Source organism: Protopterus annectens, chromosome 1.part1, assembly GCF_019279795.1.
Source record: "Protopterus annectens isolate FY-2018-M chromosome 1.part1, PAN1.0, whole genome shotgun sequence".
Classification (NCBI taxonomy): Eukaryota; Metazoa; Chordata; order Ceratodontiformes; family Protopteridae; genus Protopterus; species Protopterus annectens.
The window spans coordinates 170,706,929-170,725,677 of NC_056726.1; the positions used below are offsets into that span (position 1 = coordinate 170,706,929).

Below are 18,749 nucleotides of genomic sequence, written 5' to 3' on the forward strand. Positions count from 1 at the left end.
CCTTCATATTAGGCCTTCCAGGTAGCCTGTTCCTTCTTCCTGGGATCTTAATTTTGTTTTGGAGAAATTAACTCTGGCTCCTTTTGAGCCTGCATCTTTAGCTTCCTTGCAACATTGCTCTTGGAAGACTGTTCTTTGTTAGCCCTTACTTCTGCCAAACTGGTGTCTGAGCTTCAAACCCTTATGGCTTGTCCTTTTTTGGTGTTTCTTAAGGACACGGTGTCCTTGTGTACTAATCCTCATTTTATGCCCAGGTTAGTGAATGAGTTGTCCCTTTATCAATTCATTTGCCCACTTTTTTCCGTTCTCCACAGTCTGCTAGTGAGAAGGTGTTGCACACATTGGATGTGCGTTGACAACTCAGATTTTATTTGGAAAAGACTAAAAGTCTATTAGGAAATCTGATCAGCTCTTTGTTTCCTTCCATCCCAGGTCCTAGGAATTAGCTGTATCCAAGCAAACATTTCTTCTTGGATTTCAAAAGCTGTTTTTTTGTCATGTTTTTCATGGTAGGAGTCTTCCTTCTTCTGTTAAGGCTCATTCCACTAGAGCTGTGGCTTGTTCTGGTGATTTTGCAAGGGTTTGGATACTAACTCTATTCTTGAGGCAGCTACCTGGACTTTTAGCACTACAAATTGGATGGAATTTCCAGAGCTAGAGCTGGTTTTGCTAGGACCATCTTTCATGGCTTCCTAGAGAGCTCTACTGGTCCTTCCTCCTCTCAAGTTTCTTCCTGAGCTTTGGCACTCTCCCTCATGTTATGAATACTGCAACAGTGAAATGGAAGGACATAGTACAGTTGTGTAAAATCCTACCATAACAGTAGATGTCCTTCTCTTTATTGTTGCAGTATTCACTCCCTCCCTCTTCCCCTTGGTTCTTTTCTCTTCTGGATGTATTGGTCACCTCTTGGTCCTTGGATTGGCATTCCTACTAGGGCTCTCATTACTGAGCATGGTACATCCAGATGTCACCTTTATGCTTGTGTTACACAAGGAGCATACATGTGATGTACGGATTACCTTAAGGCAATGTAAAGGCTTTGGTGTGCTGGACGGGCATCGGGATGCAATTGGCAGGGGATCCCCCACATTAAGTACTGCAACAGTGAAAAGAAGAACATGTGCTGTTATGGTAAGATTTTATGCAACTGTTCTTTAGCTTTGGTGTAGTTTTTTGCAATTTTTGTTCCTGTGAGTGTGTCAGTTCTAGTAGTTATTTCAAACAAGACTGATTTGTGATCTGACCTAACCAGGGAGGGCATCTCGCATAGGGAAGTACAGTGACCCCCCCCCCCCCATGTTGATGAGTACTGTGTCCAGAACATTAGCTCCCCTAGTGGGGTGCAGAGTATCAGAGCATTTATGTTAAAGTCCAGGAACCTCTGGACTACCATTTTTTTGATCATGTATGCCCTCCAGTCTATGGAAGGTGTTGGGCTGTATGGAGAGGGAATCCAGTAAATCGAGATAGGTGGTGTGCTTATCTTGGTTCATGGTGGGGGATCTATAGCTTGTAATGATGTGGGATGTGGTGTGGTACTTTCCCAGTAGTTAGTTGTGCATGGAGTAGTTTGACAGAATTGTGCTGTTTGACCAGTTGCAAAGTGTATTTGGTTTTAATGAAGATGGATACACCTCCACCCTTTGTTCCTTCACGCTCATTTTGAGATTTGAACGCCTGGAAGGCATTGTAACCTTGTACGCCTGGTGTGCTGTCAGTGGCATTTAACCATGTCTCAGTAACTGCACAGATATCAGCATCCTCCGAGGTGAGGAGTACTTCCAGGGAGTGCCGTTTCGTGCTTCAGTTACTAGCATTAAGCATCATAACCCTGAGTTTGTCTCTATTAGGTTTTTATGTTGGAAAATTTGTTGTTTTGACATTGCCTAAAATAGGTGCTGTGGGGGAGAAAAGGGCCTTTGCCAGTATCCGAAAGCAAAGGGGGGACAAGCGCAGACCATCCCTAGTAAAGCAGTGAGGTCTATCTACTATATTCTTCCAGAATAACAGATACCGGATCCTCCAGAACTGATACCAGAAGCTAAGCCAGTTGTTGAAGTCAATCATTTTTGTTTATGTTGTGAAATCATCCTGGGTGAGGGTAGGATATTGTGTAGGTCTAAGGCCATACCCATCTGGGACACACAGTCAGAGTTCCGTCATGTCTCTCTTCATATAGTCCAGAGAGGTACTTCTCAAGACATTCACTCCAACATGGACTATGAAAGAGTCATAACGGTACTTGTTGTTAAGTGGCTTAGTGCCTGCATGATTTGTCAGATCCTGGCACTTGATAAGCAGCTGACCGTGACCTTCTCCTTGTCCATTCTGATGAGGGAGACATCTGTGTGTCTCATTATGGAGTTGCCTATGATCAAGACATTTGATGTGTTTTGCCTTTGGGGCTTATTTGTTGAGATTTGTGTGTGTCATGGTTTCTTTTTGCTTAGTGGTGAGTGTGGGTGGTGTGTGTGTTTGGGAGGTCTTTGTTCTTTTGGTAGGCTTTTAGTGAGTACCTCCGCTTATGTGGGTGGGTCTGTGTATATATGTGTAGTAGTTTCTTTTTGCTTAGTGGTGAGTGTGGGTGGTGTGTGTTTGGGAGGTCTTTGTTCTTTTGGTAGGCTTTTAGCGAGTACCTCCGCATATGTGCGTTTGTGTCGTGACCTTATTTTGTGTGAGAGATGAGGTTTGCATGAGAGGTGAAGCATGCGTGCTGACATCCTGATGTCTAGTTTGTTCTTATGTGAGAGAATTGACTCCAGTTTCACAGTGTATTTGCATCTCTCACATAGGGTGCTTATTGGCTTTAAGAGTAAATGGTTGTCAGTATACATGAAACAATAGCTACTTTGTCTCAAGATATCCATATCAATCAAGCTAGCAGGAGAAATGATGGGAAACTGCCCGTTCATTGTGGCAGGATTTTTCTGAATGTGGTATTTGGCAAGGAAGTGGGCTAGTTAGACTTAGGACTTTGGCTTAACTAGTGGGCTAGTTTGACTTGGAGAAGCAAAGGCAATGGGTGTATAGTAGGTTGTGGATGGTAAGAGTGAGAACACTGCTTAGAATGGAACTGAGTTGCCTTTGCTCAGCAGGGAAGCTTGGGAGGTTCTACTGGAAAGTCTAATGAAAAATAATGTTCCCAGGCTGTTTGCATCTGTACAGGGCACTGCTAAACCCTGTTGTGCAGTGCACAGCAGCTGGCAAATGCAGGCCTATCTACAATTAAATTTAAACAGTTTTAAACACAGCTACCAATGGGAAGTTCCCAGAATGAGCCTTTCTCCAGAAATCCCCAACTTGGATGGGTCCTGTGCTACACACATCTGTTACAAGGGTACAGGGAGGCCCTCTTAATGTAAGATGGCTGGTTTAATAGCATAATGATACCAAACAGTTTAGATTCAGCTGGTCTGAATCTGGGCTATGCTATACTTATATAGCTATATAGCCTTAGCAATGAAACACAATTTCAAAGTGCAGAGTAAAAAAACAGTCATAAACAGCAAAAATGAAGCAGAAATTCAGTTAGTTAACAAAGTGCACTGCTGGCTTAAAATATACTTGTTTTTCATTTTTATTCCATGGATGATTTGAATTTCAGTGCAGCTGCATTCCAGACCTCTGGCTAAAGTTGCCAAATGTTGAGCAGCTCTAGTAAACTGAGAGCAAACCCACACAAACGTGAGGTTTATATACAAGGCATGTTTAAACAGTTTTAACACAACTACCAATGGGAAAGCCCCAAACTGAGCCTTTCTGCAGCAGTTCCCAACTCAGATCAGTCCTGAGATGTACACTTCTGCCACAAGAGTGCAGGGAGGTCCTCTTAATGTAAGATGTCTAGTTTAAGAGCCCAGTGATACCAAACAGTCTGGATTCAGCAAGTCCAAATCTAGCCTATGCTATGTAAGGCAAGGAAACACAATTTTTAGATGAGCAGGAGTCACTTAAGGTCAAAGTGAGAGTGTTTAGTAGTATACTGTTAGATGACCTGCAGTGGTACCACCCTCTGCAGAAACTGGCAGCTCATCAAACAGCTGTGAACAGTGGGAGACCATGGAGAGCCTTTCCTATAGAGATTTTAAACTGGAGAGGTTTGCTTATATGCAAGCACGGAGAAATGCATTTGCTTTTATGCCAGCAGGATGAAAGTCATTTATAAAGTTAAACTCTCAGGCAAATCAGATAAAAACACAATAAGCTATTGACTAGTATTTCCCACTTTGGCTGGTTTGAATTTAGATTTATGCTCCCACCAGAGTATGGAAGAAACCTTCTAATGTAAACCAAGCTGGTTTTGAGCTCAAATGCAGTAACAAATACTTTACAACAGAAGTCAGAATTCCTGCAATATTAGGAGTCCTTGAAAATAAGTTCACTAACCCTGAGAAATCTTCACAACACAGAAAAACTTTGCAAGGCTTAAGAAATATTTTGGCAGATTCAGGAGAAGTTTGCCAAACTCTGAACAGCATTTGCCATATCAAAGAAGATTAGGAAATGTCAGAATATTGTCAAAACAACTAAGAACAGTACAGTAACAAACAGATGGGGTTTCTTTAACAAGTGCAGGCTGAAAACCAGTGATAAACTCAACGAAATCAATACATGCATGCAGCACAGAAGTGTTAAATATCACTGAAACAGATCAAGTTCAAAAATGTTCTTGTATCAGCCTTGTAGGTCCAGATGGTTTTAGAAGCAATCCATGTCTAGTAGTCACGGGTATCCAGGGTAGGCACAAGGAAGCTTCGAATAACCATTTTTGCTACTTAAATTACACTGTTATAGCTAAGGCCCAGGCCCATTTACTTAAAACTACCATAACAATTTTTTTTTTTATCTCCTTTTCAGTTTGCCCTTGCTCCTGATATGTCATTTTCAATACTGTTTCAGTTAATGCAAGCTTTTGTTCTATTTTGTAAAACTATTAAAAATATGGGTACTTACGTATTATCGCAACCACATTTTCATGGCAATACCGGGTTGCGTACTGATCGTCGGATATGTTCAGTAACGTTTTAAAAATGTTATATAGTATGTTTTCTTTAAAAGCCCAGGTTGTTTTGAAATAGAAATGGAAATCAGCCCACTGACTCCACTCTTCTGCTTCTTCTGTCTTTAATCTGACTACTACAGTTGTTAGCGCCAACTGAAGAAGACAGAATGCTGGTTGGTTGTACTAAGACAATCGCAAGCCATTTATCTGACAGCATTTGCTGCCAGGGAAAAGAATGAAGTGCATACAGAAACAACAGCGGTGTGCTTCTTAGATTTCACTGATAACACACCAGAAAACAACCTGGGCTTTTAAAGAAAACATACTACATAACACTTTAAAAACATTACTGAACCCAGTAAGCAACCCGCATTTGCGTGAAAAAATGTGGTTACGAGCGTAAGTACCTTATAAAATAAGTTATTAAATTGTATGGCTTTTATGTTAGATGCACAAAAAATGTCCTAATTGACAGAATGTTTCTTTTCTGGTTTATAGACTCAATCCAGATAATGTAAAGAATCTGATTTTTGCTTTATTCTATCAGACCAAATGTTTTTTAATCGCAGTGATCTTGATTCAGAGTTAAACTTCCAAAGATCTGAATTTGGGCAAGGTTGCCCATTATCTCATGCTTGTATTTATTTTGTCAGTCAACCTGTTTATTAATGCTGTTTTACTGGAACTGAAAATTATCCCTTTCCATATTAAAATTAATTCATATAAAATTTTGGACTGTGCAGATGATTTGATTACTTTAAAAAACAAACACATATAAAGTGATTCATTTATTTAACCTGTTAAAACGTAGCTATTTACAGGATTTCGCATATAAAGTTAAATCTAAAATTAAAACTGGTCAGTATTTCGGGGTCAACAGTATTACATTATTAGGTTGGACATTTAGTATTCGTGAGGATTATAGTGCTTTAGCTCATTTGATAGACACTAGCAATCAAATGGAATGAATATTAAATTCCTAGTTTAATGTAAACATTTATTTTTTTGGAAGGATTTTTTTTTAGTTAGTTTGTACTGTAAACTTTATTTGAAATATGTAACCTCCTGATTTCTCATGGTTTAGGAAAGTTAGGGTACTCTGGTCAAAGTTATTTTGGAGGGACAGCTACTCTAGAATGTCATGGAATTGTTAATTAGATCAGGCGATAACTGGTTATAATATTAAGGATCCTGAATTGTTAGCATTTCTTCAAGTATGGATATTTTTTTATAAATGGAACAGAATGACTGGTCAGCCTTTTTTATGCCATAAATTGTGTATGGCAGTTAAGATTGTCTGCATGCTGGGAGATGGTTGATTCTTCTCATACTTAGGACTTTCATCTGTAGAGTCAGAGGAAATTGACGTTAAGGAACAGAAAGCTCATTCTCAGTGTTCAGTTTCTCTGGTCAAAGTCACCCTTGCTTGCTTGCTTGCTTACTTGCTCGAAATGTTTAAATGGAAAAATGATACTTAGGAAGTGTACATGTATCTTTTAGCTGATTTAAACATTTTGAATATTATGTGGTTGAGACAGGATGTAAGTAACTGCTGTCCCTCAAGTTAAAATATTGTGTATAGAAGAGTAAAAAATATGTCCACTTTCTTAACTTCACAACACCATATTAGTGTGTAAACTAAAAATAACTCTCTTGTGTAATAGCATCATTTAAGCAGAATTCTTTTGGTTGGAACTGATTTATCTCAGTCTAATTAAGTTATATAGAAACAGAGTAATCCGGCAGAAAATCTTGGTGAGGGAGTGCATATTTAACTCCCCACCACTTAGGTTACTTTCAAGACTAAGTTTATTGGCACGATTGTGGAGAAATCGTATCCTGGAAATTTCTGTGCTGACAGTGCCCTCACATTTTGTCATGCTGGATGAAAGTACATATGTTAGTTGTCTCAAGTGTCTGATTTGATTGTGCCTATGATATATGGACATTAGGTAAAACCTTTTCATGATTCACATTTGAAAATGGTTTTGTTAGCCAGTCTTGCAACTAAAAGAATTGTGCTTGAATGATGCAGTAAGGAAATACTTTTAATACAGAGTCCCCCGTGAATGATTGCTTAAATGATCTTAATTACTATAATCAGTATGAGTTATTGGAGTGACTGATAAGGGAATTGATTTTTTTCCTCGTGGAGGGTGATGATTTTGCTGGTTTTATGAAATTGGAAGGAGGGAACTTTGCATTATGTGTAATGCTTTATTTTGCATTATCGTCAGCCCCATTTTCCCATTTTTATGCATGGGATTGGGGTGTTGCATCAGTTGTCCCCATCCTGTCTCTATTCAATGCCAGTCTCCTGTCTTCTTCGACAATTCATATAGAGGGCTAGCTTATGTGATAATAGCAGTTTACAGTCGTTCCTTAATCAAGCAGCTTCATATCTGGAGAAAAGTGGAAATGAACAGGGCAGTGTGTGTAAGCAGGAGGAGCAAAAGCTTGGAATAGTTTTTCACCATACCTTGCTGACTGAAAACTGGCAGTTCAGTCCAGTGAGTTGAAGAGGGATGATGCATGATAGCACTTAGTAGGTACATATAGTATTAATTAGTATTATTATATAGTAACTTAAATTTGTGGTGAACATAGTTTCATAACAGTATTTTATTTACTAGCGTTGCATACTGTAAGTTGTAAGTTATTATTGTTTTTGTTTTGTTTTTTTTTTTATTACTGCTGTAGATTACTACTCTGCTTAGACTACCTTTGACCATGAGGTTCACAGAGAGGGCATTCCATTAAGTTGTTCCAGCTGTATTTAACTTGTTTCTTCCCAATAAAAGAAATTCTGCAGCTTTTTCATCTTTCAGACAGTCCCTAAACAACTTAATTTCAGTTTATCACAGTGCTGCTGCTTTGGACAACCTTCATAGCACACTCTGAAAATACTTATTACTGCATAGGAATATAGGAACAATACTAGGCAAGTGATCAGTAGGACCGTAAGATATCTAGCCATACACAGCTTTAAGATGGCATACTTAAAGTCCACATTTCTCTTCTCAAGCAGCTAGTAGTGCTTACCTCCCAAATCGGTCTGAACCATAAATAACAGCCCTGATGTCTTGTGTTTCTGTCCATCCAGTCATCAAGACTAGCTTTAAAGGTAGAGCAATATTTTAATTTGACCTGTAGTCCATAGGCTGGGAATACTTTAAAGTGGGAATATCCCTCACCAGTGAGTCTTGTTTGTTGGTGCACATTTAGGTACCTAGTGTGGGAGTTTATAGACCCAAAGGTTTTGGAAAGGAAGAGAGCATGAAATAGGATTTGGTCTTTCATGACTCAAAAAGCAAGACACAGATCACATTGGAGTAGCCTTAATGCTATCGAGTATGAGAGTTCTGCTAATGTTTCAAGATAGTTGAAAGATTTAAGGCCTTTGATCTTCTTTTTCTTAAGGTTCTTTGAGACCTTTCTGTTAGCAAAATGCTTTGATTTATACCCAACAAAGGGGGCATTGTATACATTGATGAGTCTGATTAAAAGTACAGTGGGAGTATTATCTGTTTGAATCTTGGAAGACATTCCCTTGGAAATTAACTGGGCTAGATAGAAGGATTTCCTGACTATAGTGGAAACCTGAGCGATTGAGAGGCATTTGTCCACATAAGTACCCATGTGTCTTATGACCATATCTGTCTGAGGAGGTGTGCTGTTTATAACATATAAGGTGGAACAGCTTTTTTACCAAATGCAACTACACTGCACTTCTTTGCATTTAACTTGTTACTGCAAGTATGTGCATATTCCAACCCATGCTGAAGTTGTTTAGTTTATGTGGATGAGTGGATAATTGTGTCCAGCATGCAGTCATCAGCCACACTTCTGAAGTATTGTATTGGATGCCTGCATAATAAGCGTCGAGCAGTAGAGGGCCCAGCGCGGATTCCTATGGTACTCCACTGGTTACAATTTTATGTTTAGGCAAGGATACTGGGAATTTTCACAACCTGGGCACTGTCAGATAGCCAGTTTGCAATCCAGTATGTAAGATAAGGGTATACTTTAAGCTTGTCTACTTTTTTTTTTTTTTAACAATACTAGCATGATGGATCATATTAAAAGCTTTGGCCAGATCAAGATAAGCACTCTGTGACCTCTGTCCACAGACTCTGTAACCCTTCCAGAAAAGCATACTAGGTTCAGGAAACCAGACCCGCCATTCACAGCGACAGACTGATTTGGTATATAGATTACTTAATTTGCTCTGTACAAGTTGGCTTTGCATATAAGGTTAGTGAGACTGAGGGGCCTGTAACTGTCTGGATCTGTAGAGAAGTCATAGTGGCTCTTCAAGCATCAGGCACAAAACCTTTGAATAGTGAAAAGTAAGTAGAGGCTCAAATCGTACTTATTTGGCACTGATGAGAATATAGCCAGGTATGCTGTCTGGTCTCCAGAAGTGTTTCTAGGTTGGTACTAGGCTATCGGCCTTGGGGCCTATATAAGCCTAGCCATAACAATTCCCCAGCTATTTCTTCCCACAACATTTGCTTTTAGTCTTTGACAGGAATTTTAAGTCTTTGCCCTAGGTGATTTCAGGGGAAACTAAATTTTCAAGGATGTTCGAGATAACAGTGTGATTAGATGAGGTAAAGAATAGCTCTAAATTTGTTTGCTTTTATATTGACTATATCCCTGAGAATGGAATATGTGATATAGTTGTAGATGAGCTTGGGGCATTGTTGGGCATTATTCCTTAATTTTGTGACATAACTGAAGATTTGTAGTTTCCTTTGGTATGTGTAATGGCTCTTAAGCTTGTATTCTGCTTTACTTTTTCTAATAGTACTCTTTAAGTGCTTTGCTCACATGTTTCAATATGGTCCTGAGATAAAGGGATGGGGATTTCATTTTCCTTTTTTGTGATGCAATTTATTAATACAGAAGTTCACCAGAGAGGTTTATTCACCTGATTTATTTGTCTCACACCAGCCCACCTGTCACAGCAATAGTTATAAAAGAAATAGATTGCCATAGCATCAGAGCATTTGCTGAATGTTTTTAAGTGTGCATTTATTTTTACATGTAAGTGACTGTGAGCGCACAGGTATGTTTTTGTGTGCTCTTGCATTTTCTTAAGAACTAGTATGGTATCCAAGCTCCGTCTCTTGTCACTAGATAAGAATAAGGTAAAGTGGGTGTTAAAGAATGAATGAGTAATTCATCTTATGCATTTCTTTTTTCATAGCATCCCATGAATAAGACAGCTGTATTTTTTTTTATTCAGATTCTGGGCAGCATGCTTTTGCTTCTGAAGGGAGATTTTGCCTTTAGGCAGCTAGTGAATGTAAATATGAAATACAAGTATAGAACACCACACACCAATGAACTATTATTGAAACTACAAAATATTGTACCAGCGATAAAAAACTGCCACGTGTACACAAAACACAAGACTTCCTTGGAAATATTGTATGTGAAGTATTTTTAAGGGAAGTTATTTTTTAATTGACTTTTTAAAGTGGATAATTCTTTAATTAATGTAATATGTGTACAAAAGGTGGAAATTTGTAAAGAGTGTTATACTCTGTAAAGCCTTTTTGGTAAGCCGAGGTGCTAGAAGAATCTGAATCTTCTTGTTTTAATAAAAAGTCTTGTATTTTGTGTACACTTGGAAGTTTATCGCTGGCACGATATGTTGTGGTTTCAATGAAGTACAAATATGTCACTTTTTTTTCCTTTTTACTAGCTAGCAGTAGATGACCATGAAGACCTCATTATGTTCTTCTGTAAATAGATATTGCATGTGAGTTGTGCATTATGTATGTTTTCAGTATAGTTTGTTTAATCTACCTTTTTTCTTTAAATAGGCTAAAATTGCAAGGTTGTGTAAAAGATTTGGAGCAGCCAAGGATGATCTTAGGAAAACACAAGAGGTGAGTAATTAAACCTTTTTTTTAAAAAAAAAATGTTTAATTGAAAATATAATTTTAGGGGGACAAGTTAAACTCAGTCAAACACAGCACCCTTGAAGCCAGAGCAGGTTTGCAGTATTAGAATTTACACTGTAATACTATTTTTACTTTACCTCCTTTATGATTTTATTTCCAGGTTGTAATTTGATCTTCATTGATCTGATCAACCAGTTTGGGTGTACTTGGGTCATTAATGGCAGAATTAGCCTTGTTGGTAAAATAGGGTGAAATTTTGAGCTGTCAAGCAGGCAAACATAAAACTTGATCTTGTATGTATTCTTCCTTAAAGTTTAAACTGAGGAGTTGCACCTCTTTTGAACTGGCATCTGCAATCTAAAGTCATTCAAAAAGATGGGCAAATAACGATCTGACACAGAATCATTTGCAGCGAGTTATTTGTTCGGATTTTTTGTACAGTCCCCGATGTGTCTTTTTGTTCCTCTTTAATCTCCACACTTGGGCATGCACATCTCCACCTTGTGTTCACCACTGCTTCACAAGCTGTGTTTCCAACTTCTGAGCCCACCACTTCACTTCTACTTGTACAGAATTTTGTATTTTGATCTTGACGTTCATCATTGAAAGTCCCTTCATTTGATGCTTAAAAATACAAAATATCAAAAGTTTTGATGTAATCACTAGATTCATTTATTTAAAATTTGTTTGCGATAAGGCAGTGGACCAGGTAGACCCTTTTCATGGTAGCCTGAGGTTGCAAACCAGAAAGAATACAGTAACTGTATGCAAATGTAAAAGTAACACATTGTAAGCACTACATAAGCTGCAAATTACTACAGCACTCAACTTTCCTCACTTGTCTAGTGGAAAGCAGTTTTTAGTATTTAATAAATAAGCACTTATCCAGGCATGTCTAAGGGTCAGCTCCCAGTGATTTATCTTGTCTACCTGATGCATCTGGGCATCTTGGGGCAATGCAGCAGTTGCCTCATGTAAACAGACAACCCTCTCCTCCTACCACCCAACACTACAACCTGTGAGAGATGCACTTATATAGCCAAACTGGAAGCAAAGCTCTCTTCACCCAAGACTGGACTAGACAGTCAAGAGGAGAAGGTAAACACTTGCACTACACCACACTCATCACATAGTCCGTCAAAACCTACACCACCAAAACACGCACATAGAAACACAAAACACACACCTACATTCGCGGAGGCTCTCAATAAAAACTTGCCCAAGCATCAGGGACATCCAAAGCATAAACGCAAGCAAACTCCACCCCCCAACACAACCCAAATGACACATAGCCCACAAACTCAGTGTGCCACTCAACCACAGCCCATAAGGCATAACAACGTATCCAACACCCTAGTCATAGGTGACTCTATAGTCAGGCACACTGATGTTCCACTCACTAGACTAAACAAGGAGAAAGTTACTGCCAGCTGCCTGTCAGGTGCCAGGATCCGCCACATAACGCATGCACTCAGGTCACTCCACAATAAGTACAAATATGACACTGTCATTGTCCATGTTGGTGTGAATGACCTGAGACGTACCGCCCTGAACTACATGAAAAGAGACATGGAGGAGCTCTCCGATCTTGTATCCCAGGCAGGTATGACACTAACCCTGAGTAGCATCCTGCCATCACCTAGAGTGATACCACAGTACAAGGACAAAATGATTGACTTCAACAATTGGCTAAGCTTCTGGTGTCATTCTAAGGGGATCCAGTATTTGTCTGCTTGGGACGACATGATCGACAGTCCACGATGCTTTGCCAGAGATGGCCTGCACCTGTCGCCCTTAGGATTCCGGATACTGGCTAAGGCTCTTGCCACCCCTATAGTGCCTTTTTTAGGCAAGGTTCAAATGACAAATTCACCACCGTAACAGGTACAAGCAAGCAAAATCTGAGGGTAATGCTACTCAATGCTAGAAGTCTAAACCTCAAAATGCACTCACTCGAGACACTCCTTAAAATGGAGAACATTGACATCTGTGCAGTGACAGAGACCTGGTTCAAAGCTCCAGAGAGCACCCCTGCATTACCAGGCTTCAATTCATACCACACCTTTCGGCCACCTAACCCAGAAAGAAGCACTAAATGCGGAGGCATGTCCATATTCATTAAGGATATCCACACCTCCAGGCTAGTTGCACAGCATAATGCATCCAAGATTATCCAAGTGCAACTAACTCTGGGCAAGACCGCAATCCAAATTGTAGCTTGCTACAGACCCCCTACCATGCCCCAGGATTCACACTCCTCATTTCTTGATACACTGGAAAGTATTAGGGTACAACCCAACACCCTAATTATGGGCGATTTCAACTACCCCACCATTAACTGGGAAAACTACTCATGTACCAACTCTTTTGCTCAACGTTTTCTAGAGTTCATAAATTCCAACACCTTGGATCAACTTATTCACACCCCCACCAGGGGCAGCAATATCCTAGACCTGGTCATTACCAACATGGAAAACCGGTGTTCCACACCAGAGGTCAGTTCCTCGTTGGTCAGATCCGACCACAAGCTAATCAGCCTAGACATCCACACCCCACCCCCAGCCCCAGTTAGGGAAACCATCGTAAAAAACTTCTCAAAAGCCAACTTCACACTTCTTAAGACAGAAGTGGCAAACTTCATGACACCCATGCAGACGGACAATAGAGGTATGACTGCCGAATCCTACACAAATGCACTTTATAAGCACTTACACGAGTGCATGGATCATGCTATCCCTAATAGAACCAATATGTTATCCTCCAAAAAAAGAAAGCCAATCTGGTGGTCCTCTGCCATAAACAAACTCTACAACAGAAGAAAGAAACTGTTGCAAAAAAGAGTAAAATCCCATGACTAGAGGAACTCCCTGGTCAACCTCAGTAAGAAGCTGAGATCCCTCATAAAATCTTACAAAGCTAGTTACGGAAACAAAATTGCCACTGACTCTAAAGACAACCACAAAGCATTCTATAGCTATGTCAAGAATCCAAATGAGAACACTCAGATCTGCTCTGAGTTGCAGCATAATGGCACTAAATGTACAGAGCCAACTGATATTGCCAACATCCTGGCAGATAGGTTCAGTGATAACTTTACCCCCCTCTCACCCCCTAGAGGGCCCATCTCTATACCAGAAGAATGCAAAGTTCCTATAATCACAGCTGCACAGGTAAAAAACACACACTCCAAAGCCAAGAACACAGCATCCATGGGACTTGACGATATCCCAGGCTGCGTTCTACACGGACTACAGAATGAACTGGCAACCCTACCTAAGTACCATGTTCAATCATAGCCTCACCTCAGGCTTTGTACCCACTGAATGGTGCTCCGTGACAGTTATCCCACCCCACAAAGGGTGAGCCACGAAGGACCCTGGGAACTGCCGCCCCATTAGCCTGATGAGCCTGGTCTGCAAGGCCATGGAACGTATCATCGTGGAACTCATAAACAAAGACATTGGTAATCTCCAAACTCTGGACCCTACTCAGTTTGGATTTGTAGAAGGCAGAACATGTCTCCTGAACCTGATTGACTTATTTGAAGCAGTCACCAAAGCCATAGATGAGGGTAAAATGGTTTACACAGCTTATCTAGATCTCGCCAAGGCTTTCGACACCATCCCCCACTCTGGAATTATAGATAAGCTCACTAAACTAGGTATAAATCCCTATGTCACAAGATGGGTTGTCAACTGGCTCACGGACAGAACCCACACTGTGAAAGTAGCGGATTCTAAATCCGACATCAGACCAGTGACAAGTGGAGTACCACAGGGTTCAGTCCTGGGTCCTCTCCTGTTTGGTATCTACTTCTATGAAGTGCAGGCCAACACAGAAGGTCTTTGGCTAACAAAGTTTGCAGATGACTGCAAACTAGGAGCCATAATCAAAACTCCTAACTATGTGGACAAACTACAAAAGGGCCTCACTGAGACAGATACCTGGTGTCAAAGCCATGGCCTGAAGCTCAATGCCAAAAAGTGTATTGTCATCCCCTTTGGTAAAAACTCTGTACCCATGAACTACCACATAGCTGGTAGTCTACTTAATGTTGAAAATGTGATGAGACCTTGGGACACAGGTGGACAATAGTCTCTGCTTTGATAATCACATCGCCACAGTGGTCAGGAAATCCTTCTACGTGGCTCATCTCATCACAAAAGGATTCTCATCCAGAAAATAAGAGGTCATTGACCCCTCTACTCATCACTCATTAGACCCATTATAGAGTACAACGCCCCTTTTGGTATGTACCTCACAAGACATCTACAACAACTGGAAAGACCACAGAAATACCTCACAAAGAGGATTACTGGCCTCAAACAGATGCCCTATGCAGACCGTCTCAAAAAACTACAGCTTTACTCCATTGCATATCGCCTACTCAGGGGCGATCTCTGCCTAACATACAAAGCTATGTCAAACCCAGAGCTGTTGGACATGCTTCACTTAAAGAAATCCCAATCCCTCCGAGCTACACGCTCTAGGGACCTTAACCTTGTCACCACAATAAACAGAACATGCTGGAGGGATAGATTCCTGTCCCAGAGACTTCCCATACTCTGGAACAGACTACCTATCTATGTCAAACAGAGCTCCTCATTAGCACTCTTCAAGAAAAATCTTGATGATTGGATGGGAAATGGGAAATTCACCCCAGGGATCACTTCTGTGGCTCTGCTCAACAGGGGCACCGGAAAATAATTTTCTTGGGTGGCGAAAGCCAGGGTACATTTTTTGGCTAGGCTTGTATGGGCCCTAGGGCCGATAGCCTAGTACCTACCTATGAACCTGTAACAGTGACGTACATCAACAAAACAAACTATAAAGAACTTGGCAAGTAAATTTCACAACACGTGTTTTACAGTATTTAGAAGTGGTGGCTTATGCCACTGACTTTCAGTAAATATAACAAGTGATTTTTAATAACTTGCTACTTAAATCAGTAGGATTTAACTTTGAGGATGGTAAGAGGGAAGGCAAGCAATGGAGTGGAAGAAAAGAGAGCCTGTAAGGAGGAGTTGAAAGGTAGGTGAGTGAAGAAAAATGTAGTAGGTGTTCATCAGTGTGGAGTTAAAATAGGAAAATGAATTGGGTGTTGAAATGACAGCTGAATAAGATGTTTATTAGACAAATTGATGGAAGGTATAGCAGGAAGGTGAATAAAAGATGTTACTGTGGTGGTTTAGCAGTTATGATATTGCAGTGGAGTGATAGTTAAGTTGTTGCATTATTATAAAATAAATGAGGTAGGTTTTAAGTTTAGTGCAGATTTTTGGGGAACAGTTGAGACTTTTTAAGGTAAAAAGCAGATCACAAGCCAGAAGCTGTGCCACTCTTCTCTCCTTTTTGTTAGGGAAAGCATGCTCTCAGGCACTACCATAATTGCCAACTTTTTAATTATGCTATCCAAAGATACAGAGAACTTTTAGCCTGCCCTGCATCTCACAGGGTGGCAGTCGCTGAGTGTGCTTGGCACAGGAATCATTGGGAGGGTCTTTGTTTTATTTGATGCTTGTGTGGTGAAGCACAATGAGAAAATGTATTATGAGGAAGTGCAGATTTTGGTGACACCCACCTACAAGTAATTTATCTGTGATATGGCTTGCAGGTGTCGCATGTTGCCAGCATCCACTGAGCTAGTGAAAGGGGGCAAACTCGCTTCTATTCCCTGGTGAATGGGAGCCTTGCAAAAGGTGCACTTCTAGAAACAATCTCGGGGGGTCCTTGGTTGTTTACAGGCATACACTTAAAATTCAAGCACCTAGAGCTTTCGTACAACCAGCTTCAATTTCTGGATTGGTCACAAGATCCACAGATTTGTGCTTAGTGGTTGCATTGTGGACAGATAATTTTTCTCTTTCCATCTGACTTAGCAGGTTTTTAATGACCCAGGTAAAAATGGATCTGCCAAGGCCATCTACTTCAACAGAACTCAAAGAACAAGTCCGGCCATTGGATGTTAGACAACCGTTCATTGTCTAAGGGAATCTGGCAGTCTTATACAAAAGGTTAAGTCAGTGAGCTGCCACTTGATTCATCTGGTAGACTGTGATTTGATTCCTTTCATTTCCTCACTCTCTATTTCCCTGCTCTGTGAGTCTGAACAGTTGATTAAACCAAAGCATCCAGTAAAAATGGGCATCAGTCCATCTGGGCAGCCTTGTTAACAAAATTGATAATGCTGGTGAGTCCCTTCCCTTTTATGTGTTCTTTGGACAAACTGTCAAGATGAGGTGCTCAGTGGACTGGCCAGTGGCCCCCTTAACTATTCTCCAGAAACATCTCCTTTATTATTTGAGAAGGAATAACATTGGATCATGCCACATATGTCTTTGCTTAAGGATTCCATTTTTGGAGCATAGACGCAGCTACATTCCACTCCCCTTTCCTGCTGGGAGTATAGATGCCCATAAAAGCCTTTAGTGGAGTGAAGTGCCATCCTGCCCGAACATCCTTGGGCTGACTAAACTCTTTTTGGTGAAGCATATGTTCTAGGGACAAATCATCTTTCCACCTTATTGAAGATAACAGGTTGGGCAAAAGTGTGCTTTCCCTTCCATGTTGGGGCATAGCGTACTGAACTGCTTGTCTAAACTATCCAATTTCCTGCTCTTCCTAGAGATCAGATGCTGGAGCAGCTTTCAGTGTTTATTAATTCTGCAGGATGAAGAAGTGAGGGTGAGGACCTTCAGAGAATCTTATGCAGTGGGCTTCCATATGGCTCTTTGTAATTTTGACAGTGCTCATGTCATGAGTGGGGCAGAAGTTTCTGGTGTTTACTTGCACTTTTGAGGCTCTCTTCCCTTAAGGTTGAACTCAAGCTAGTTGTTATTCAGAAGTCCTCCTTGAGTAGGCATTTCAGGACTAGGTCTCTAGTAGCAGATTATGACCTTAGTGGATGCTGTCCTGTTGACTTCCTTTGCCCCTGCTGCTGCTTCCAGACTAGTTTATCAGGATTTAGAAAACGCCTCCTCATAGATTTAGGAGGAGCCCTCTGTGAACTATGCTGGCCAGGTGTCCGAGGAGGACAACTTCAGCAGTAACTGTCCTGACTCCATGCTGTCCAGAACAGTCTGTGGGTGGGAGTTGAGTGGAGGTTTTCTGAGATGGTCATCCTAAGGTTCACTGATGCTGTGTCATTTATCGTAAATGTGAACTCTGTTGCAGGTGAAAATGTTTCCGTTCGGCTTGATTTTCACAGCTTTAGCTGAAGAGTTCCTTTGGTGAAATCATCAGTCTTATGATGGAACACTTCAGGTGAGCATTGAAGATGTCCGGTTTCTAAAAGATGTACTTGGAATTGCTGTGTGTAGACATGTGTTATGTCAGCTGCCATTCCACTGGTGTTTCAAGCAATAAAGGGTGCATCCTGAAGCTGGATTCCTAGCTTCCAGCTCACTGATCAGCTTGATGATGGAGGACAAGGCCAAGAACTTGTACAAGAACTGCACGACCAGTCTTGCTGTTATCTGTTTAAATGCAGTAAAGGAATCCAAGCTAACATGTACAAATAACTCTTAAAATAAAGGAAGTGTATTGTTGCCTATGTTTAGCATGGCAGGTTTATGCATCAGATGCTTTTAGTATCAAGGCCCATCAGTTGCCTGACTATGAATCATTTTAAAACAAATGAAATGTAATTATTTTGGATGCATCCTAGAGGTTAAAGTTGTCCAAACTAATCCAAATGGCACCTGATTAGGATAAATGTAATAATTTTCATTCTTCTTTAACGTATGGGTTTGGATCCGATACCTTGATCTGACTTGGCTATTCTAGCCACCAACAGACTCTCGAGCTCCTTCTCTACACATAGTGCACCA

At 40.5% G+C, this 18,749-nt stretch overlaps 1 protein-coding gene across 5 annotated transcripts in view; it reads left to right on the plus strand.

Annotated features, from left to right (window-relative positions):
- The window catches only part of LOC122804204 (activating transcription factor 7 interacting protein), a 758,747-nt gene that overhangs the window by 393,816 nt on the left and 346,182 nt on the right, over window positions 1-18,749 (plus strand). For all 5 annotated transcript variants that reach the window (XM_044073945.1, XM_044073934.1, XM_044073906.1 and 2 more), the window contains one exon: window positions 10,840-10,905. In XM_044073945.1, the coding sequence (XP_043929880.1) occupies window positions 10,840-10,905 (66 nt within the window). The remainder of the gene's footprint in view (window positions 1-10,839; window positions 10,906-18,749) is intronic.